The following is a 24,469-nucleotide window of genomic DNA, read 5'->3' as shown; positions in this document are numbered from 1 at the left end:
ACAGGACATAGGCTAGAATTGTCCGTGGAGTGTGGGAGGAGCAGGATGACACTACTTCTCTGGAACCCAGTAACAAGGTCTTAAAGCCGAGCGAAGGAATCAATATGCAACCGTATTTTGGAGTGAGATTTCGGACTCTTTATGATAAAATGAAAGTAATAAAATTATTATACTCCAGATTGTTGTTCACAAGTGGAACTGTCCACTTGTAGCTTTTTTACATCCTAGGTGTATATATATATATATACACACACACACACACACACACACATATACTATATATCCTGCAGGGAATTGGTTCCAGGGCCCCCGTGGATATCAAAATCCGAGGATGCTCAAGGCCCTTACAGCTGGCCCCCTGTATCCAAGGGTTCCATTATCTGCAGGTTCACATCTGTGGATATGGAGGGCTGACTGTAATCATGCATTTGTTGCTAAAGAAAAATAGACAACTGAGATACCACTCAATTTAAGGATGACTGTTCACACCATAATCCATGTGAAACAAATCTCTCCCAAAGATCTATGATTAACCCAATAATCCATCTCCTAAAAACTCATAAATTTCTTTATCAACATTGGAACTTAACATAGCCACTATTAACTCTCCTATGGGGTGCCAAGATAAATCTGATAGGGAAAAAAAAATCAGTGTTATAAAATGCTAATTGAAGTACCTCTTTTCCCAATTCTGGCTTATAAAGAATTATTACTAAGCTCAGAACAGAGTATTACTACAATAAAAACAGAATCATCTTGATTATTCAAATATCACTCAATGTCTTATCATAGAATTACTCACTTAAATACGTAATGTAAGTTTATTCTGTCACATGTGATACATCCTGGGCCAAAAACTGTTTTCCAGAGAAATATTCTTTAAATTTTACAGTGAAGATGAAAGGAAAAGCAAGATTTTATACACTGAATTTGTTTCTGTTCATCATAATCAACTCACAAATAGACAACTACAATTGTAGAAGAGTTTACTGAAAGGTCATCAGATAGAGACTTCAACCATTCTTGATCCTAAGAACTGCAATCTGATTAATGGGAAAGCATTAAACTAAATGTTCCACTTGAGAAAAAAGAAGTACAGAACTGTCAGGAAAATGCTTACTGCTAACAACAGTAACTACTACTAAAATAACTACAACTGAAGTAATTTCTTGTATATTAGCACAAACTTGATTACTTTGAGACAGACCTAAACATCATCTCATCTCAGAATCAAAATTATTCCAATTTTGAAAAAAATTATATCAGGGACTAAACTTTACTCTTTGGAAAGGCTCAGCGACACAAAATAGCATAAATGATTAAAATACACAGACGGTTCTGGAAATTAAAACTAATAAGGATTTTATTACAGTTATGCCTTAAGTTCATCTCAAAGTTACAGGTACCTGAAAACACTAATTTTTCCTATATGGAATTTTAAAAGTTATTAAACTAAAAATCTCACCTCAGACTGTTTACTGATCAATAAGGATTTATAAGAATGAAAGAATATAGTAGAAGCTAAATGATGCACATTCAGTATAACGAAGGTAAAATTTCAGTAAAAGGTTATCTAAATAGTCAAAAGTAGACTCTACGGCTATGTAGACTACTCGAATTTATACTGGACATAATATACTCAAGACATTAGCAGTTTTTTGTTTTCTTTATTTTCCAATCAAACTAGCTTTATCGTTAGAAGTAATACATACAATTGCAAGTTAAAGTAAAAAAGTAAAGCTCCCCTATCCCCCTCTAGTCTTTTCTATTTCAACTTCCTCTGATAGGTTACCACTACTGACTTTAAGTGGCATGCTAATATATACATTTCTTGACTTGTCAATTCAGACACTATCAATTCCCATTGTATATGACGAGCAATTTATCACAGTGAACGTTATATTCTCCTCTTCCCCGTCCCTACAATAGAACTCACTCTATCTTTAGTTCTGGTGACTGTCCTTATGACTTCACCCACTATGCGCCAAGCATTAGGTGCTAAGGATTCAGCAAAGAACAAAGCAAGTCCTGCTCTCAAAGAGCATCTCCAAGGTCAGTGCTTCCCAACTGAGGGCTCCTGTCGTTTGTCTAAGACCACAATGCCATTTAACAGACGGAGGCTTACAGCCCTGAGGTCCAGTGTATACAATGAGAACCTTCTGACTCAAAATGCATACGGAGTCCCTATTGATGGTTCTAGTATAACCAGCTACCAGGTGTTATCCTTCTTAAATTCCTTTTTCATTCTGCTGAAATACCTCTTCAAGTTTCTTATGAAGGGTATGTAGCTAAGCTCTTGTACACCTGAAATCTTTATTTTGCACTCCTCCCTCACAGATATTATTCGACACTCATCTTTAAGAACGTAATTCTATGCCCCATTCCCCTATACTACAAAATATGATTTTATATGTGTCCAGAGTTGTAGATGACAGAATTCTGGTAACAGTCTGACTCTCCTTCCTGTGTAGCTTTCTTACAGGCCTTTTGCTCTGAAAGCTTTTCTCTTTATCTTATCTTTTTTATCTTTTACAATTTTAAATAATCCTGCTGGTTACTCAGTGAGCCCATCATTCTGAAAACATGTATCTTTTGGCTCTGGAAATTTTTCTTTAGTCGTTCTTCCCTCCAACTGTTTCTTCCTGTACTCTTTTTAAAGACTCCTTTAGATATACTGGACCTCCTTTCCACCACATCTTTCACACCTTATATTTTTCATCTCTATTATTCCACATTTGGAAATTTCTGATTTGAAATTCCAGATGATTAACTGGATCTAAAACATTAACATTTTATTAATCCACTTGCTTAAAAAGAAACATTTTTAAAAACTGCTGACAATCCTGTTTCTCATTTCCAAGAACATTTTCTGGTTTTCTTTTCTTTTTCCATGTGAACCCTAACAAATCAAATCTTGTTGTATAAATTACCTTCTGCTCTCCGAATACCTATTTCTTTTAGAGGATTTGTCTTGGTTTTTTCATCAAGCTTGATTTTAATCAAATATATCAAAGTTATGTGTTCAAATCTAAGAATGAAGAACTATACAAACACTGCAATAACTGGCATGGATTTTTCCTGCAGTTTTAAGTTTCACGACTACCCCTCAGTCTAAGATAGAGAATCTGACTTTCCAAGTTTTATATGAACAGACAGGGTATGTCTGGTCAGCTCCTCCATAGGCTGCTGTACTGGCAAAGCAAGCTGGGGAATTCCTCCTCTGCTAAAATAACCAGAAAAGGGACAAGAAAACAGTCAATGAAAAAGACCCAGCAATGACAAGATGGAATTCGTTTTTTTTTAAACTTCTTTTCTGCTATCACAAATAGGCTGAAGAACTTAAAGAGAAAAATGAAACAGTAAGAAGAGAAATGAAAGAAAGCTACAGTAACCACAAAACTAAATGTAAAATTTTAAACTACAAAACTTCTATTAAAAAATATACAAAAAAATTTTTCCACACTTGGGGAAGGCAAAGATTTGAAGTCAGGTTAGTATAAGCCTTCTAAAATAGTTCTTATTCAAAACTGTTTTGGTTATTCTAATCTTAGCCTGGATCTTATACTACAAAAAAAGATAAAAAAAAAAAAGGCTTAAAGGACACTCTGGACCAACTGACAGAATATCACGGTTACATGAGAGAATATCCTTATTCTTAGGAAATATATATGATACTTTTTTGGGGTAAAGAGCCATGACGTATGAAACGTACTCTCAAATTGCTCAAAAAAACCATAAAGCAAGCATTTTTCCTGCTGATTGCATTTGAGTTGTTCCCTGTTATTTACTAGTATCAACTGTACACCTAAGAACATTCTTATATGTATTCTGGGGTATGCGTGAAGTTTCTCTTAGGTATAGATATATATCCTGGAGGACAATTGCTGAATTACAAGGTACTGAAACATTCAGCTTTGTAAGAAAATGCAGAACTACCCACCCACATGGCTATATCAATTCAATGCTCCCACCTGCAACTGTATAAGACCTTTTGTTGTTATACAGTCTCTCCAATACTTGCTATTATCAAATTTCTTAATTTTGCCAAATGAGTGGATATAAAATATTTTCTCATTATAGTCTTATCTGCACTTCCTGAATTATTATTAAGACTGAATATCTTTTTACACTTATTACCCACATTTATTTCCTCTCTCATGAAAGGATTATCCATATCTTTTGCCCATCTTTGTAGTGGATTATTTTTTTCTTAAACTGATGCACAGGAGTTCTTTAAATGCTCTCGACAACTGTCTCCGGTCAGTTATGTTCAAATTCCTCCCAGTTCCTAACATGTCTTTTTACTTTCTTTAAAGCATCTTTTGATGAACAGATTTTAATCTAGGCAAATTTTTATCAATCTTTTCTTTTATAAGTAGTGCCATTTTTTGTCTTGCTTAAGAACCCCTACTTTACCCAAGGTCTCTGAAGGATGTGCACCTGGGAAAATGTGACCTCGACATATCAGAAGCTTTGAGGAATTTCAGCTGAACACAAGACAGATGGGGTCACATTAAAAGAGAACATAAATAATAACTTGCAACTCCTTTTACTTAAAAAAGAAAAAAGGCATAACCAGTGAAGGAAATCCTAGCAAAACACCACTAATTTGTCCTTTTTGATGGAGCCAAGGAGGACCTAGAATAGACAGGAGGCACATCCTTCATCACTGGGATGCCAAGAGTATTTGAAAGTAGTTTTGCTGGAAAGCCAAAGTGCAAACACAAGCGTACCTAAGAGGAAATCTACAAATGAGTATCTACAATTTCTGCCTGGACAAGGACTTTAACAGCTCCAGAAAGAAAACGGCAAGAACACTTGATATCCCACATGCCAAACAGTTAATAAGCAAGGGAAAAGGTTTCCTGACATGGTGGTTTCAAACTCAAAGGAAAGTCAAATTTCAACTACTAGCATATCCATTGCACTGGCTCTCCCTTCTTACTCTTCACAGGTTGATGAATCACTTAACTGGTAAAGTCAACATACATCATGGCTCTCCCATCTCCACGTTTGCAATGGAAAGAGAATATGCAACTAACACCAAGCATTAAAGCACACACACACAAAAACAAACCTATCTGGGGGCAAATACCTGATCCGGATGATTCTCTGCCTGGTTTAATGATGACAGAAAAAAAAAAAAAAAAAGCAAAGAGTCTTAAAATACTTTTTCAGAAAAAAAGGATACTAACAAAACTATAATGAGTTCAGATAGACACTGGGGAAAGATAAAATACAAAGGGGGAAAGAAAAGATAGTTTGGGGGGAATACTGTACCCTGATAGTGGTGGTTACACAAATCTACAAATGTGTTACAATTCATAAAACTGTACAGCCCAAAACAGTGACTTTCACCGTATGATTTAAAAAAAATTTTTTAAGGATATATACACAAATATTTATAGGACCTTTATTTACATTCTTCAAATCTGAAAGCAACCAGATGTCCTTCAAAGAATGAATGGTTAACAAACTGGTAAATCCATACAATGGAAAGACAGAATTAAAAGGAACAAAGAACTGATACACAAAGCAACATAAACTGCAAGGACATCGTGCTGAGTACAAGACTCCAGTGTTAAAAGATTACACATTGTAATTTCATTCATGTGAAATTATGGAAAACGCCTTATAGAGAGAGAGAACAGATCAGTGAATTACTTACTAGTGGAGGGGAGCACTTGACTAGAAAGAGGCAGCAAAAGATAATTTACAATTTTACTGTGTGTTAATTAAAAAAAATTAAAGATAGGTAAGACGAAGGAATTTAAAAATGATAATTACAGGAAGCAGAAATAAGCTTTCAACAGTCATCTTTGTGCTCAATAAAATCAAGATAAGAATGGCCAAGAAGGGGGAAAAAAAAAATCAAAGTGGACTCTGGAACAAGGGATTCAGGTAAGAAAACAACAGGTGTGAAGGGAGAACTAGGTGTGGTAATGTAAGCAAACTAACAGTCATTGAAAAATACAAAACCTCACAAATCACTGAACCAACACAAAGTAAATCAAATCAATGACATGGAAATTCAATTTTGAGAAACTCTCCAAACGCAAAGAAAAATAATGAAGATAAGAACCAATGGCATTCAAGGACAAAGATTCAATATATTTTTTGACATTACTAGGAAAAAGAAAAAGAAACAAATTTGGCCTACAGATGAAGGAATAAGGAAAACTGTAAGAGACCCATACTGTGCACATTCCATATACATGTTCACATAGCAAGAATAAATTTTGTGCACACAGACAGAAATAGTTATTTCCAAAGAAAGAAAATTTAGGCTGGCCCCAGACTTCTCCATAATATAAAACTATAAATAATAGACTATAAATAGAAAACTATAAAACAAAGCCTGAATGAAAAGACTGTGACCCAAGATTTCTATATCCAATAAAACTGTTGTTCACATATCATGGCCAAAGAAAGGCATTTTCGGGATTTAGAAGCGCTTAATAAATATATTACATCAAATTACTCTTCCTAAAAAAAAAAAAAGATGATGGTAATAAAACAAGCTAGGCTCCAAATTAAAATGTCAAAGGTGGGTTCAGACACATTATAAAAAGACTGGCAGTAAGCCATGAAACAATTTAAATGTAAAATTTTTAAGTTTAAAAATATAAAGTTTAGGGCTTCCCTGGTGGCGCAGTGGTTGAGAGTCCTCCTGCCGACACGGGTTCGTGTCCTGGTCCGGGAAGATCCCACATGCTGCAGAGCAGCTGGGCCCGTAAGCCATGGCCGCTGAGCCTGCACATCCGGAGCCTGTGCTCCGCAACAAGAGAGGCCCGCGTACCACAAAAAAAAATAAAAAAATAAAGTTTAAATCATTGTTGTATATATGATTATAAAACATAAATAATTCCTGAGACAATTATATAATAAAAAAATAAAACTAAGATAAATTTTCAGACTGGGTAGAGGAGAAGTGTGGGAAGACGTACAAGGTGACCTGTCCTGGGTGATGGAAGAAAAGAAAAGTTGAATCATTTCTCCTGATTCACTATTTGTAAAGGCACTTACAGTGGGACAATCTACTCAACTGCTGAGCTCAAAAACTCAGAAGCTACTCTTGATCCTCCTTTTCCCCTCACTTCCCACATTTAACCTGGAGAAAACTCAATTATATTCAGCAATTCACTGGAAAGGTTGAGCAGGGCCTTTAAGAGTCATACGTATTATTCCAAAGCAAAATTTCTAACAATTCAGTACAGCAATCACTAGCACCAGAATCACCTGAGGTGCCTGTAACAATACCAGGTCCCTTATCAAATATATCAGATTTTCCTTGAGTGGGTCTCAAGAAGCTGCATTTTCAGGGAGCACCCTAATTGATATTTATATGCCATAAGGTTTGGCAGGATCATTATTTCAACATTATTCAGCGGTGAGGATTGTTATTTGAACAATTCGCTCTTCTGTACAGACTAAAAAGCCACAGGATACTCAGGCGCACACAAACAGAAACAACAGAAACGAATCACTGATGTTTTACATACAGATAAAGTTGAAGTTCGTGCTTTATCTTAATTTCTACATAGAAGCTTTCCATAGTAACCAACATAATTTACTGGAGAAGATTCTAACTTAAGCCCTGCTTCATTTGAAATTTAAATGTATTGTCTATGGAAAAATCTGCTAGTTGCCTATTCCATCCATTCTCTTTCCCTCCTATAAATAGGACTCTGCAATTTACTTTTGTAGCTTGGAACAGAAAATATTCCTCAGCCTGTCCTGCTCTATGGGCTCTGTGATCAAATCCCAGCCAACCTGACGCAAGTAATAAACAGTGTGTAACTTCAGGATACATCTCCCTTAAGAGTCTCACAGTGGGCAAATAACAGAATTAGAAATCAAATTCTGCAGAGTTTAAGTCCACTTCTCAATTCTAAGCTGCCTTCCTATAAAGTCAAATCCTTACTATATTTTGTACAAGTGCTTTAAGTGTACAAGTTATGAACAAGCCTCAGGAATCTTGGGGGAAAATATCTATTTATCATAAATACAAAATATGTAGTACTTTAAAAGCTGTTTGTCTCAAACTCCAAATACATTTTCCCGTAAAATTACAGTTTAAGATTAGCGACTAGAATCCCTAGCCAGTTCTTAAGTCTGCTTAATTACAAATGCACAACTCAGGACTCTGATAAAGAATAAAGACCTTTATCACCTGAGGAGTATGAACACGCAGGAAGCAAATTCAGAGTAAGGGTTACCCTTGGAAAGGCATCCGAGGCCTTCACGGGGGTCTGCAGAGTTCTGTTTCTTAAGCTAAGTGGTTAGTTGCCTTCAGAGTAAAGTTCTTAAACTCAGAATGTAATATTAAAAGGCATTAAAGATTACAATCCATTCACACCACCCCAATAAAGAGACCCTACACACAAAAATCACTGTACTCTTACCCTACGCATGGCTTCCTCCTCTTCTTGACGCTTTTCATAATGTGCAAAGTCATCAAAGATTGAGGTGGTGTGCTTGAAAGTAGCAATTATTTTAAGCACTTGCTTAGCTTTTTCTAGGGGTACCTCTTGGGTGTCCCTTGAATTGGTAACTGGTTTGTTGTCATTATTTTCTAAGCGAATATGCCGTAACTGGTTATTGGGAACATCTTTGACAAAGATCCATTTAACTTCAAATTTGCCCTTCCACTTATCCTGAGACCAGACACCGGCATACGCGTTATAGTCCACAACAGACTTCATCTCAGCCACTCCACAAAAATGTCCACTGCCATTCACGCTGAAGAGCAAATAGAGTGGGCCCTTCCCATTCAGGGAACGGTAAGCGGCATCCAAACGCTTATTACCATGCTCAGTACTACACCAGATAGAGTACTTAATGGAACGGTGAATGTCATCCTCAGAATAGCTTTTAATTATAAACACCCGTCCGTTCTTCAGGTTCCAGTCAAAGTCTTTGGGATTGTAGTTGTTTATGGCCTTTAGCTTTTCCAGCACTGGATGCACTTCTACACTTGAAGGTGAAGCACTGGCAGGAACAACACCTAAACCAAAGTTTTCACCTCCCCCTCCACTGTTCTGGTGGAAGCCCGCCCCCCTGTTCCGAGGAGCGAGCCAGCGATTCTGCAGCGGCTGCGGCTGTGGCTGCGGCTGTGCTTGGTGAGGCTGGGCCTGCGGCTGCGCTCCCGCCTGTGGCTGCGGCTGCGGCGGGGGCAGCTGGCCTTGCACCAATGGTGGCGGCTGAATTAACGGCTGAGGCTGCTGGACTAGAGTCTGAGGAGGCAGAACTGGTTGGGCTGCTGGAGCCTTTACCACTGACCCCTTTTCATCCCAAGTTCCAATATTCATGTTGTGTTTTATAGGAGGTGGTGGCACGGCGGAGCCCCCGATCCCCACGCTGCCCTTGGGTTTGAGTTTCGGTTGAGGTTTGGCAGGTTTTCTGGCAATGGCAGCCCAGGAGGTTGGCTTAGGCGCTGCACTGCTAACGGGCGGCACACTATTGGCTGCAATGCTAGTCATACCACTGCTGCTCAAAGCTGTTCCTACAGTTTTTGTCACTGCGGCTGTCAGGTCACCACCAATTTTCAGTCCAGTCATGCCTTGCTCAATACTGCTAATGCCAGGCACCTTACTCAAAGTATCATTGCCAAATCCAGCCTGTCCATCAGTAATAGCTCTCCCAAGAGAACTAGGTGGATAGCCGTAACTGCTACTATAAGCAGAACTTTGTGTTGATTGTCCCTGAGATCCACTTGTCCCCCATGTAGAGAAATCAGCATTACCAGGAAAAAAGTTAAATCCATGTTGACCAAGAAATGGAGGGGTATTTCCTAATGCCCCAGGTTGACTAAACACACCATCTGGTATATAATGATGTTCTCCATTACTCATTTGTCCATAGGTTGTCAGATATGGCATAGGTTGGTCTCCAGCTGTGGACCATGCTGCTTCCCCAAGAGAATATGGAAATCCAATGGATGGAGCATAGTAACTAGGCATGTATGGATCTGACATTGGTGGATAGCTGTTATTCTGGAAAACAAAAGACCACAATCAGGACAGAAATAAGATTAGGGGGCAGAGAAACATCTGAAAGAGTAAAATCAAATAGTTTTAAATAAATGGAAAACAGATGCACTTGTTCCAGATAAAGTTAAAATTTCAAATCGTTTTATCAAGGAAAAACTTTACTGATGACTTTTTATTTTATCTGTAATGAAATTACAGGGTATTTTTTTGCGGGGGTAGGTGGGTGGGGGGATATGGTAGGGATTATTTTTGTTTAAGAGCCAGATCCTCTGTGCACGATTTAAAAATACTCTAATTTCTACAAAACTGATTTATAAAGTTTGCAGAGACACTGATTGTTAGCTTTATTTTTAGCAACTGATGAACAAAAAATTTATGTGCAAGGATTAAACAAACATGGAAACTATGCCCAATAATAGAGGAATTACAGTTTATCTCTATGATGGAATCCAGTTCAGCAATTAAATTTTGTACTTTCATAAAGAAAAACTAGAATAGAGAAATGTTCACACTCTGAGAAGAAAAACAAAAAAAGATTCAAGATCATACTTAGAGCATGATCCATATTTGTTTTGTTTTGCCTTGCTCATTTTGAAAAAGAAAACAAAATCCTAATGGTTTCTTAATGGTTGGTTACAGGTGCCTATTTTCTAAATTTTACGTAACAAATTTATCACCTTCCTAATCAGAATTTTAATTTAGAAATAGTTAAGTTCCTATCATTTTTTCCAGAATTACTGTAATTAAATTGACCTTTATTTTGAATAAAATTAATCATCCATTTAGTGATTTGCCAAAAATCAAAGCTTATTAAAGAAAAAACTCAGTCAAATTTGTTACTAGCCAATGTAAAAAATAAAATATTCTACAGATTTCTTTTGAAAGTACATTTCTTATGCCAAAAATATGTCTGATACAGCCAGCCCTCCAATCCACAGGTTCTGCATCCATGGAGCGAAAATATTCAGGAAAAAAATTTCCATAAAGTTCCAAAAAGCAAAACTTGAATATGCCACACGGGCAACTACTTACATAGCACTTACATTGTACTTGGTATTATAAGTAATCTAGAGGTGATCTGAAGTATACAGGGGGATGTGCATGTTATATGCAAATACTACGCCATTTTATATACGGGACTTGAACATCTGTGGATTTTGGTATCAGCTGGGGTCCTGAAACCAATCCCCTAGGGACACCAAGGGACAAGTGTAATAGATTTTCACTCTATGATTTAGGTGTGATTTTTAAAGCCTTGGACAGAGCTTCAGAATTTGTAAAATTAAGCAAGATGAAAAAACTAAGCTAATATCTAGTCAAGACAATTTGTATTCCCCTCCCAAGGGTCAATACCATTTTGAAGGCTGATTATTCACTTTATTTACATAGACATTCTAAGTTCCCTGGAGCAAAGTGGAGAATGCAATGGAGCAAAGTGCAAAATGGAGCAAATCCATTCTGGTTTTTTTTGGCTGTTACTCTCTTGGGATTATTCTGCCACTGCTTTCCCACTCAAGAAAGTATATCAATATACATATGTGACAATTACATCATAGATACTACCTGGAATTCATTTTATTTTTTAAAGGCCTATTATTGAAAACTAAAATGCTTTACTATTACTATTAAGTTACTTGTGACATACCTTACAACTATTAAAACTGTCCACTGTCCATAAGAAAGCTAATTTCATATTTTGCCTTTTCAAATGACTCTCATATAATTAAATAAAAATGACAAGAGAATCAAATAAAGGCTGCATTTAAGTTAATAATTAAGACATAGATTTACTGAGTGTTTTCAGTAAAACCTGAACTTAAAAACAAAAAACAACTATGTCAGCATTATTTAAAGAAAAAAAAGACTTTAAACACATTTGATATTAAGTATATTCCACTGTATTCAAAACTGGAAATATATGTGTCAATCATCTACTAATTTAGTTGAACATATTCTTTAACTATATTGGATAACTGTTAACCATATTTGAAAATATATTCAAAGAATGCTCACAATATTAGTATGAAGGAAATGAAGCCTGAGGGAAGCTCAAAGTCACCAACAGTGGTTTTCGAAGAAAAAAAAAAAATTCTTGAAGAAATTAATAATGAGTAAGCTTCAGTAGCCATGGATATACACACACACACCTGTTTATAATTCAATCACCAAATTATTTATTGAAAGTAAAAGTATTCATAGTACTTCATACTGAAGTCACTGTTGAGAAAGCCCCAAAATTTAGCCAATATTAATGAACATACACAATCAAGATTTTTTTAACTTTTAAGTTTTTTTGGAGTTATTAAAGGTTTCCCTTTATTACTTTTTTAACCAAACACTTACTGAATGCGTACATTGTGAAAAATACTGATATAAAATATTCATTCTAAAAGAAAACCTACAGTTAAAGACACATTGCACAGGGAAGTGAATATATTCCACATGAGGGAAGAATAAGGAAGCTGAGTTGAATATGGAGGTAATCAGTTTCAGTTTCAAAGTTTTAATTTAGAATGTTGGCGTTGAAATCTGGACTTAGTAAGTCTTTACCTGGATGTGGGAGTGGAAAAACAGACAAGGTGGAAAATTTTTAAGTTCATTCATCATGATAAAGTGTTTGCAAAATTATACTCGTAACTTATGTTGAATATTCTTACTTCACCCTCACAAATGCTGAATTTTGCGCAACAGTTACACATCAGGTTCCTAATTTGTCTATATCCATCACATGACTCAGGAATCAGCAAACTAAAGAGCCAAAAGGCAAATATTTTAAGCTCTGCAAAAGCCCAATACAGCATCTGGTTGCAGTCCCATATTCATCTTCTTTTAACAACCCTTTAGAAAGCTGCTAGCTCAAGGGTTTCCTCAAAGAAAACAAGTTTTGGTCCCTGGGTCAGTCTGTCAACCCGGTTTTAACACATTATCTAATATATACTGATTCCTATTAAAAAAAAAAAAAAGTCCCCCTAAGCTATATTATTAGATTAAATGGGTAACAAATTTTCACCAATTCTGCCACTTCTGGGGCTGGAGCAGGTCCACACCCTTTTGTTGTGGGGCCTTTTATTAAATATCTTTTCAATTATTTTTTAAATCATGGGTTTTACTACTTCACCCCTAAACTACTAATTTTGTCAAAACGGTAAGTTTAAATTACTTTAAAATGTGCTCCATTAATCACAAGGGCCTTGTCAAACAGTCAGCTCAAGCTAATGAGCAGAGATGCAACTGCTGTCCCTACCTGACTACAGAGCTATCCACAGTGCTTCTATGCTACCAACCTAGAATCCTTGAGTACAGTGGATAACCTAGAATCCTTGAGTACATTGGATAAATGGCCTGCTTTCTCCTGTTTATCAAACAATGCTGTTTATTTCCTAATTCTTTCAGTAGTTTTAGCTGAATGAGATGTTTTTTCCTCAGCTTTACGAAAGTAACTTAAGCAGTCTCCTTCCAAAAGGCAAGGGTTTTGGTTTGGGTTCTAGTAAGAACAAAGCTGTAGGAAACTACTAACGTTTAAAAGTAAGATATGGTCAACACATTTTGTATTAGCAGAGCTTCAATTATAATTGGAAATATTTTTAAACGTTCTGCTAAATGTAAGATAGATTTTTAATTGCTAGCTAAGTGGAATGAAGGGGAACAAAATTTCCACCTACTGATGATGGAAAACAGAAACTCAAAACTTTCTTTCACCTTTTACTTCAAACCTGGTACAACGAGGTACAATCAATTTAACAGTTTATGTCCAAATAATCACTTTAAAATAGTTTATTCATAATTCTGAAATTGGTCAGTAATAGTGACATTTTACTTTGTTGTTTAAAGATATATAACCTTTAAGAAAGTGATATGAAATGTCTGGCACTTCCCTCTTACTCAAAAGACTAATTGAAAAGGGGAAAGTAACAATATGTACACATAAAAAATGATATATAATAATCAATGGATATAATGAAACATACTTGTAAAGTAACAGATCCACAAACCCTTTACCTAGAGCATAAACTTAGAAACGCAACCTGAAGGTGTATGTGAAGCCACGAGGTAACTAAATTCTAATCCCAACCCAGTACTTATCAGCTGTGTGAAGCCAATATCAAGTTACTTAAAACTTGAGTTTTCTCGAATATTAAAAAGAAATAAAGATAATGTACCTAGGACACACTAAATATTCAATCAACAGTAGTTATTCCCTACTTTTGCAGTTGCTATGTCAGTGATCATCAGATCATTTAATTTCTCTAACCCTGCTTCTTCGTCGGTAAAATGCTGTAATCAATTACATATCTTTAAAAATCTAGTTGTTAACTGCAAAGTGCTATACTGAAGTATAGGAGTTAATCTTGTTTTAATTTGAAAACTAAAATATAGAAAAGATGAAAAACTCTTCCTTTGAATTTCAAAATCATTTATAATTATCATTTCTTAGCCTTGTGAGTCAGGTCAATTGTTTTTCTATTATCTCAAAGAAAACTTGAACAATACTAAGAAAAAATTCATGATTACTGTTCTGACCTGAGGACACTTTAATACAACTCAATTATAACTGAGTCTTTCAGTTATAGTAACTTAATACCTATTTTTACTTCATAAATATCCAAACTTCCAAGAAAGAACATTGTACAATGTCCTAGAAGTTCAATAAAAAACAGTTGAGGTATTATTCACCAAAAACAGCACATCTGCATAGAAAAAGGGAAACTGTTTTCCATTAAGAACCTGAGGTACTTCAAACCCCAGAACTAACTACTAGATTAACAAAAAGTTAAGTGAAATTTAATATACTTTTAATGTTTATGTACATTTTCTTCTGTTATTTTAAAAATATTATTGTACTTCTCAAAAAGTAAAAAAGATGCATATTTAATCACATAGACGTTATAAGAAAAAATGTATCATACATTATACTCAATTAATCTGAATATTTCATCAAGCATACTTCTTCATTCCCTAATTCTAGCAGTTAACCTAATCTACTTATTCAATAAATGCTTAATGAATGCCTACTACATGCCAGATACAGTGCCAGTCTACCTAGAATCAACCTAGAATCCTTGAGTACATTGGATAACCTAGAAAATAAGATAAAGGACATGGTCTCTGACCTGGAACGCTTCACAGGTCTAGTAGGGAAGACATATTTACCCTGCAATTTGATAGGTATTGTTACAGAAATAAGAAGAAAGCAAAACAAAAACTCTAGTACAAAGAGGAGGGGGCAAGTAACTGGAAAATCAGAAGACGTCATGAAGTGACAAACATGAGAGTCTGTGTGTGTACATCATATATATAAATGGAAAGCTTGAGATCATGAAAGAAAATATTCAGAAAATACTTATATTTTCAGAAAATAAGAAGTCCTATTCCCTAAATAAGTTACATGGATAAAGTTGACCAAAGATGAGGCAGGGAGGGAAGTGGAGCCCTTTTAAGGGCTCTCATATAGTGAATATATCCACTGTGGTGAAGCTTTGGTAAGTCTTTAACATGATGATGGCAACAGACTTGGACTTTAAGAGGACTGCTGAGTGGCAATATGGAATTACCAGTTAAGAAATCATTCCAACAGCAGAGATAATGAAAACCTTACCTAAGGGCAGTAATAACACGGACAGAAAAAATCTGTTACTGTCTTAGTTCTCTATACCTCTTCTCTGATAAGCATGGCTAGGAATTTATTTCCCCATATATACAGGCAGACCAATTCAAACTTCATTTTTTTCAATTTATTCTTCAAATGTATATGCACAAACTACACAGCATCTTGAACAGTACCAATTAAACCTGAATTTTTAATCAACTTAATCGTCAGATTATTCCGAGGAACTACAGAGAACTAATTTTAAGTCCTGAAGGACATACGTTTACTTTTAAAATTACTATGAAAATTATTCCCTGAGAACTTGAGCATGAGAAAATAGAATAAGCTGCCACAGAAGTAAAAGGCCAACAACCTGTTTTTAAAGCATCCCTGGGTTTGATTTGATTTAGATCTAAGCATATAAAACAAACATTAAAAACTTTTCTAGACTAAAGAATATCATTTTTATTATTTGTAATATTAAAATCAGAAGAAGGGATTTAATTTTAAAGACATCCTGTATATTTAGTTGAAAAATTTTTTAATTAGCCAATTATTTCAGCTAGGTCAGTACAACAAATACTTGCATAACTTTACATCTGAAAATAATTACTTTAGATATTTCATCAATAAATCCACTTTTCAATAGTGTACTTTAAAAGGTCAATTTGTAAAAACTTTTCTATTTTAGCTAAGTAACTACGATAAATTTAAATTCTGTACAGCTTACCTTTAAGATTTCAGATAATTTTCAATTCTGCTCTCCAATAAACCCAGTTTTCAATATTCTATAGTGTTAGTATTCTTTAAAAGGTAAATATGTATCCTGGTTAGACAATTATTTTTAGTTATTACAGAAAGATAATTGCTGAAAACCTATTCATCAGCACTGGCAAGGAGAGGGAGGCAAAATATAGCCGTACTGGTATTAAACTTTAAGACTTCTCTTTAAAGAACACATTACATTGATGCTAACATCAGTAAGTGATTTAATTAATATAAAGTGTAAGACCTTCCATTTAAACATCACATTAAAACAAACCTTTTATAGATGTTTTTGCCCCAACATAGGGAAACTTTTATGATTCAATTTAAAAACTGGGTTCACTATGGTAAATGCCCTTATAGTCTTAAAAAATAATGACTTTCCAACACTTTATGTGAAATCTTATGCAGAATTCCAACATATAAAAACACATGAAAAGCAAAGCACAGCTCTGGCTGCTGCACGGGTAGGATCCAGGTTACCCTCCCCAGGTCTCCCCTAGGCAGACCTGAAGCATCTCTGTGGAATGCCAAAAAACCAATCTTCTAAGCCCCTGTGACAAATAAATTATGAAACATCTGTTACCAAATAAAACGAGAAGATTCTCACAGGTAGCAATTCTCAAACATTTATAATCCATTAAAATTTCTTGAAAACAGAGTTTGAACAAGTCAGTCAGAGAATATTCATACCATACCCTTGTCTTAAAAAATCATTTTACATTAAAATACAAAAAGTATAAAATCAAGTAGCAAAAAACAATTATGTAAACCAAATAAATTTCCCAAACTTATCTGATCATGGAGATCTTTTTAGGAGAATATCTACTACACCTCATTATATCAGAATTTCTCAAAAAAGTTGGAAACACTGCCATAAGGATGTTAACTGAGATTACTGTATGGGACCAAATAGAACAGAATATACTTCTTTTAAAACTTGCACTACACTTCACAACAAATGATCTTGCCCTATTTTCCAGTGATATATTCTTTCACAACCTTTAGGTGGAAAGTAAATTTGTTATTGAGATCATAAAGGTAGATTACATAAGAATGAAATGAACTTTTTCATTTTTTTTAAAGTAGCCAAACTTTCATAGATTTTTATCACCCATTTTTATTTTTTCTTATTTATTTATTCCCTCCCAACATACGCTAGGGATGTAGATCAACAGATAGAAGGGGGTGGTTAAAGAGAAATAAATGTAGATCAGGTTGAACATAACCATGGCTCTCCAAAGTCCTAAAAATAACTGTACATTCCACAAATTGGAAACTACTTTTTTTTCAAATTTTCTCTGCAACTGCAAAGTTCTGTAACAATATTTGGTTCCTTATTCTTTTATAAGCTAAAAAAATCTAGGTTAAGATTTCAAGGTACATTTTTCATATGTCTTTTTATAAGCAAAACAACAGAGCAGTTTCATTCCAGAATGTTCTCTCTGAAGAAACTGGTTAATAATGAAAGTTTTTTTTAAAATTTATTTCTAGTAGCGACATTTTTATTAACAAACAGAAAGAGATGCAGAATTGGTATACAGAGACTAAGAAATACCATTCTTTTGGTCAATGTTTAAATATAAATTATTCCTATATACAAAAATCACAAGATTATTTGTGAAAAATTCAAACACAGAAGAACCTCAAAAGCGACCAGTTATTTGATTTGATGAAATTCTCCATGCCTACAATATATAAGCAAGTGTGTTTATAATATCTTTAATTCTATTTCCTATGCTACCAGATTACATACCAGGTTATATTAAAACTTTAATTATACTAACCAAAAATTTCAGGCACAAACTAGTCTTCTCCCACAAACTTCTAGCTAATTAAACCTTATAATGTGCTTTAGCTATGAAGATATGGCGGCAGCATTAGAAGATTAAATTCAACAGTCAAAAAAAAAATCTAACTACAATACATACATATCCCTGTATTTCATAATCTAGTTTCAGCCATCTCCAATCTCCAAAGAACCCTCTTGTGCCAAAAGCCTGCAGCTGCTGTTCACTATTATGTAGGCACACTGGGTTAATTCATGTTAGGGTTCGCCTCATTCAACTAAAATACCTACTTTAAAAAATCAATTAATACTAACGTAAGTTTAATTTCCTAAATATGTGACTGTCACACTTACCTGATTTGTCTGGCTACTCAAGTATGGCTCAAAATCATCATCATTTACAGCATCTTTTTGATGAATCGAACCGTTTTGTACTGAAACTAAAAAATATGTTTGTATTAGATGTACTGTAATTATCTTTATGAAACTCACAAAATAACCTAATATTTTCAATATTTTTCAAATCAAATCGGAAACTTATCCTGCGTTCTTTGTTCTTTTCATTTAAAAACCCCCTTTAGGATTAACTTAATTTTGGATATAAATATTTATGTGCCACCAAAAACTTACAAATCTTGTATATATAGGCCCAAGATTACATAAATACAAAGTATATATACACTTCTCATTACTAAAAGCATAACGTAAATATCCCAATTTCAACACTGTAGTAAGCAGTTAAATTAAAATGTTGGAAGGGTTTGCTAATGCTATGTTTGAATCTAAAATAACCACTTTAAGCAGTGTTATTGACAAGATAGATTTCTGAACGTTCTCTACCTTTGTTAAATCACTTTACTACTCAGTCCAATAAAGGTAAATAAGTAACCTTGTTTGGTAACCGACGTTAAAATAAATATCTTAAGTGTCTCCAGTCAAAGAAAGTGGCTAAAATTCACTTGAAGCAATATCACAATAAATAAATATTATCATAAAAAAATCTAAATAAAAAGGGCCTTTAAACAAAAAACCATGAAGACTTTCACAAGAAAGTATAAATAAAACTAAGACACTAAAGATAACCATGATTACTCTTGCAACATACGAGAAAACCAGTCAGAGTGATTTATAATGCCATATTTGTTCAGAGATCACTTCCATAAATGCTCTATATCAAGCTGTTGTTCTGGACACTGTCTCAGTGCCTCTGAGCACAGACTTAAGGTAAAAAGATCCTGGGTTTGAATCCCAAGTCCAACACGGAGAAGTTGGGGGAATCTCTAGTTAGTAACTTAGCCTGTCTAACTCTGACTACTTCTCTATTCAAGGAGGTTATTAATAGTACCTACCTCATCTCATCTGAGTATTCAATGACAGTATTTAATAATCTTGGATATTATTATCACATAAAATATTACAAGATCCAAACAGGACTAAAAATTACTTTAGGACCACATAAACAAGCTTATGACTAATCGACTAATCTCTTGGAAACAAAAAAAAGCCCCTCAATACCTGAAAATTTGTTGCTTAAAAATACAGCATTTTTAAATACAATACTTAAATATAAAATATTATAAATTAAGGTTAGGAGCAATGGATTTACGTTGTGTGTTCTTCTATAATATCATAACATCTTTATTTTCCCTAATCATTCCAATGAGTTCAGAGACATAAATGAAATATACAAGTTGACAGAGTCATGGGAGCAAAAATAGGTAAAAATCCCTTAGTTCTTTGCCACCCACTGAGTAGCAATGATCACTCAAAAAAATACTACTCTGTGAAGTCTTCAAAGTAGACCTCTCATGATTCTACACTGCCCCTCAGAGACTACAAAAGAAACCTCAAGGTCACCGTGATCCTGGCTCCACTGAGGTGGCTTAACTGCATTTGATAAGGAATGCATCAATGCCAGAGTTGAGCTAAATGTGCTCCCCAGAATTTAAATATGTAACAGCCACTAGAAACAAAATTAAAGCGGAGGGTACCTTAGGTTATTTCAGGTGGGCTAATCATTTCAGCCCAAGAGATTCTAACATATCTGTTCTCCTTTACCACTCCTCTATCAAGGATAGTTATGCCTGGTCTATTACCTCCTGAAAAAGAATTCTTCACTACGTGCCTGGACTGGTACATATTTGTCACTGTTACGTTCATGTTTAACAGTATCTGAAACAGCTACCCATCTCAAAATTACAACTATTATCTCTTGTATTCATTAGATTATCATAAGTTTAGTCCACACTGCTAAAACAGTAAAAAAGTACCTACTTAAAATTTATCCAAATATATATTATATTGATCTTCTTACTCATCTGCTCTATCTTTTCTTCTAATTCTAAGAGGCTGAGACTAAGAAAATAATCTCATACACTAAGTAAATAGTCTATAGTCATTTATAATGATGCATTAAAATGTCTAAGTCCTAAAAGATCATTCAAGGACTATGGCAATCTAAGGAAAAAGTATTTTATTTTGTTTTAAGTATTTCACGCATACTGATAAGCAATTTGCATCAAATTAGAATCTGAATAAGAAGCTAGCCCTAGAGTTTCAGAAGCATACCTTTCTTAAAGAAATTCAATTGTCTTAAAGACTTCAGGTTTTGAACATTACTTAATGACAATCTAATGTCTTGGAGACTGAAAGCCATTAAATAGTAATGAAATCCAAGCTAGTCCCATAGTCTGTACAAGTTCTTCAGGGAAAAAAGAACAGATGACTTACATGATTCTTCGCCTGTTTCCTCTGCTCTATGAAGCAGAGTCAAATCAAGATAGAACATGGGCCTTAGGAGCCAGGTGATTCTTTGCTCTGGTCCTGACTACATCAAGTTAGGAAAGTCAACAGATCTGTGCATCATGTTTTCCCACCTACAAAAACAGCGACAATACCATATACCCTCTATCTCCTTATAGGAATGTTTTGAGGATTAATAAAATGAAGCCTAAAATAACAGTAAAGTGCTTTGCAGTCATTTCCCGAGGGGTTAGGGGTAGGGTGGAGAGAGGATACAAAAGATATTGCCAAAATACAAGGCATTTTCCACTACTTTTCCGAAACACTAAAAGATAGCCAAATTCAGCCTAATTCTTTTAAACTGCAGTACCAAACAATGACTATGTCCCTCTGTTGGGAGGGGCAGGTGAGGAGAGGAGGGAAAAGATATTTCCTTTCCATATATTTGCCTATTTATAAACTTAAGGGATAGGAGGAAGCAGGCAGCAAGGCCTGAGGCTACTAGAAGCATGGGATCTGACACTTTTATCTGTGGTGCCTGCAGGGAAAGGAATGGTACTTTTATTCCAGCAAGCAAAAATTCCACTTGTTAAATAAATAAAAGTGATATGCAGTCAGTTTTAAATTATGGGCCAATAGGTACATAACTATCCTTAAATTTCTACTATCCTTCAGTACTACCCTGGCCAAGGATAAAAGAGTTCTAATATTTAACATAGGGACAATCTATTAAAAAGAATTCAAACTTATAAACAAGTAAACCTAGAAGTATACTTATACTACAAAAGCATTTTTGCCTTACAAAGAGATTGATATAGAATTCCTTTTAAATTTTTGCTCCTTTAGTGTATTTAAGGACATACAGAAAAATACTTAGTAGAAAATCAAAGACACTGAAGCCAGGTGTTGGGCTAATGCTGTCAACTGAAGACTATTAAGAAAGGAAATACACAGTCCCTGAAATCATATTAAGTCAACTAAAAAGGATTATGCTTTCAGAATTCTGGTAATTCCTCAGGGACATGCATTTTTCATGAGGTTGATAAGTTCTGAATTCAAGTTTAATACTCATGTTCTTAGAACACCGGGACTGTAGTTCAAGAAAAATAACTTTGCTTTCTGCTTCATAAAAGTAAACAGAAAAATTATAAAACAATTTTACTAGCTTGAAAACCAAGTCAACTAAGGCAGAGTAGTTTTTCTTAAACACACATATAGCTACTTGTATCAGTTCACTGGAACTGCTGCCTTTTCCTTGTAATTCTCAGAGGCATAAAAATACAAGTAATGTGTATGTGTATTTGTACACTTGTAGTATCTACCAATTTAAAGCAGCTTAAATGATTACCAATACTTTTAGGCCAATAGAATTTTTCCCTCCTGCCAGGTCTTAGGCAATAGTCTTCCTGCACCTTAACAATAAATAGATGAGGTGAGGCAGCAATTATCATGGCTACTGGAGCAATGGACTACTTTAACTACAACCCTCGTAACATACAATAGGATTTATGGCTAGAATTGTTACTTTTATTTTACAGAGAGAGGGGAAATTCTGACGGAAAGGTACGATGTGTTCAAGCTCACTTGGCAAGTCAGCAGTATGAGAACACAGGTCTCCTAGGAATCCTAGTCCATTGTTCTATCCATGGATGAAATTATGAACTGAAGAGTATGGGGGAAAGCAAGAAAAATTTCTTGGAATAAACAACTATCCAAATAAATACTTTGTATGTGTGTCTAAATACATCTAACAGAGGTGATACAAACGGATTAAAAAAATTTTACTAACCAGTAAATATTTATTTGTAGTTGATACACAATTTTGTTTATAGAAAATTTATATCTCTCATATCAAAGATGTCATGAGGACATACCTAAGTGAAATAACTGTCATAAATCAAACTTACAGTAATACAGTAATGGCTTACAATGCTGTAGATGCTCTATTTTGTTTTGTCAAACAAGTTAAGTACTTCATAGAACTTGCACTTACCTTAAAGCAGGTAACACAAAACACTTAGCATTTCAAATAGCCTTGCAAAGTGCCACCTCCCCACAGATCTAGGATAAAATAATTTATGCTAGGCAATAATGACCACAGATTGCACATATGTCCAAGTCTATATACTTCCTAATGGGCAGACTAACAAAAAAAGAAATTAATGGATCATTCTTTTTAGATTTACAAATAAATTTTTTAAAACTCACTTTAAATAAATCAACAATATCAAATTCTGAGCTTTGTGCTTACACCACAAAAGATAATTCTAAAATTAAATTCTAAAATTTAAAATTGCCGTTTATATACATCTTTAATCAAAATAAAGCAATGAATTTGTTACCTAATACAGTGCCATATAACTAGTATGTAAAAATTCTCAAAAATATTGTACTACAACTCAAAAGAAAATTAAGCTGTGCATACAGAACCCATTCCTTTCAAATGTGCAATAGCTAATAAAAACCCTAAGAACGTGAGGAGCACCAATAAAAAACATTAAACTTTACATCTAAAAGACGACTGTAGATCTTACTTTGTAGGTTAATACTTCACTACAGAAATAAGAAACACGAAGCATAATTCTATTTAGTCTAATTTCAAGCCCTATTACAAAATGTAATAAATACATAGTTCACTGTAATGTTATTTAATTGGCACCGTCCCAAGAAAGCAGTTATTGTTCTACCCTTACTAATGTCACATGATTAATGTCATGTTTCAGTCAGCTGACTGTATGGTTCCATATTAATAAACACAAATCACACTAATTTTTTAAAAATGCTTGACTTTCAGCAATACTTTTTTTTTCTTTTAGCTAAAGAGTAAATCATATAATCCTGGAAGGAACCTCACAAATTATTTCCTTCCCAATCCTTTCTGAAGTACCATATTGAGTCAAACCTTGCAAGACTACAGAGCAAGATGACATGCCTGTTCCGTCCAGATCTCTAACTGGCTACTGCCTCAATGGGACCGACTTCAACGGAACCAGTGACTAACAGTACAATTTCCACTACTGGAACACAAAATTCTATGTGGGCTGCGCGTTCCAACGTAAACCAGACAGGAAGAAAATGTCCACTTATCTACATACACTGGGAGAATCTGTGGCAGAAGTCACATAATACAGGCTGTAAAATTAAAGAAATGTCACTACATTCATAACAATACCTCCTTAAGTGAAATACAAGCTAATAAAACGGTTTCTCGTATCACTTTGGTTTCTATAAAGACCTACCAAGGACCTACCAAACTTTCGGACAGCATTTGGCTGCCTTAGCCGAGACAAACTGTTTCTCTAATCCTACATTTCAAAAAAACAAAAACAAAACAAAACAAAAACAAAACATCAAAACCAAAAAGGCCTTCACATAGTTTAAAAGTAACATCAAACCAACAATGAGAAATAAAGGTAAAAAAATATCCGAACTCACCTTTATTTCCTTGCCCTTTAGGTCTCTGTGTAGCAAGATGAAAGATGTGGTAATAAGGAAAAATTAAAAAAAAAAAAGGAAGAGAGGAAAAGCGTGTTAATCAGAGACGTTATCCGAGACAAGTTATTTTAAACAATCCGCGTAGGAGTGAAACCCACC

The 24,469-nt window shown here is 34.6% G+C and overlaps 1 protein-coding gene across 18 annotated transcripts in view; it reads right to left on the bottom strand.

Moving 5' to 3' along the window:
* The window catches only part of YTHDF3 (YTH N6-methyladenosine RNA binding protein F3), a 44,210-nt gene that overhangs the window by 19,113 nt on the left and 628 nt on the right, over window positions 1-24,469 (bottom strand). For 3 of the 18 annotated variants that reach the window (XM_073794424.1, XM_073794431.1, XM_073794427.1), the window contains exons 2-6: window positions 24,311-24,335; window positions 20,864-21,009; window positions 18,488-18,573; window positions 16,854-16,898; window positions 8,406-9,995 (exon numbers count right to left, since the gene is read on the bottom strand). In XM_073794424.1, coding sequence (XP_073650525.1) covers window positions 8,406-9,995; window positions 16,854-16,898; window positions 18,488-18,573; window positions 20,864-20,921 — 1,779 coding nt within the window. In that variant the 5' untranslated portion in view covers window positions 20,922-21,009; window positions 24,311-24,335. The other 15 variants (XM_073794439.1, XM_073794428.1, XM_073794441.1 and 12 more) reach the window with 12 other exon arrangements.

Source organism: Tursiops truncatus, chromosome 17 (assembly GCF_011762595.2).
Source record: "Tursiops truncatus isolate mTurTru1 chromosome 17, mTurTru1.mat.Y, whole genome shotgun sequence".
Lineage (NCBI taxonomy): Eukaryota > Metazoa > Chordata > Mammalia > Artiodactyla > Delphinidae > Tursiops > Tursiops truncatus.
The sequence above is the reverse complement of the archived record's forward strand: the minus strand, read 5'-3'. Positions and strand labels throughout refer to the sequence as shown.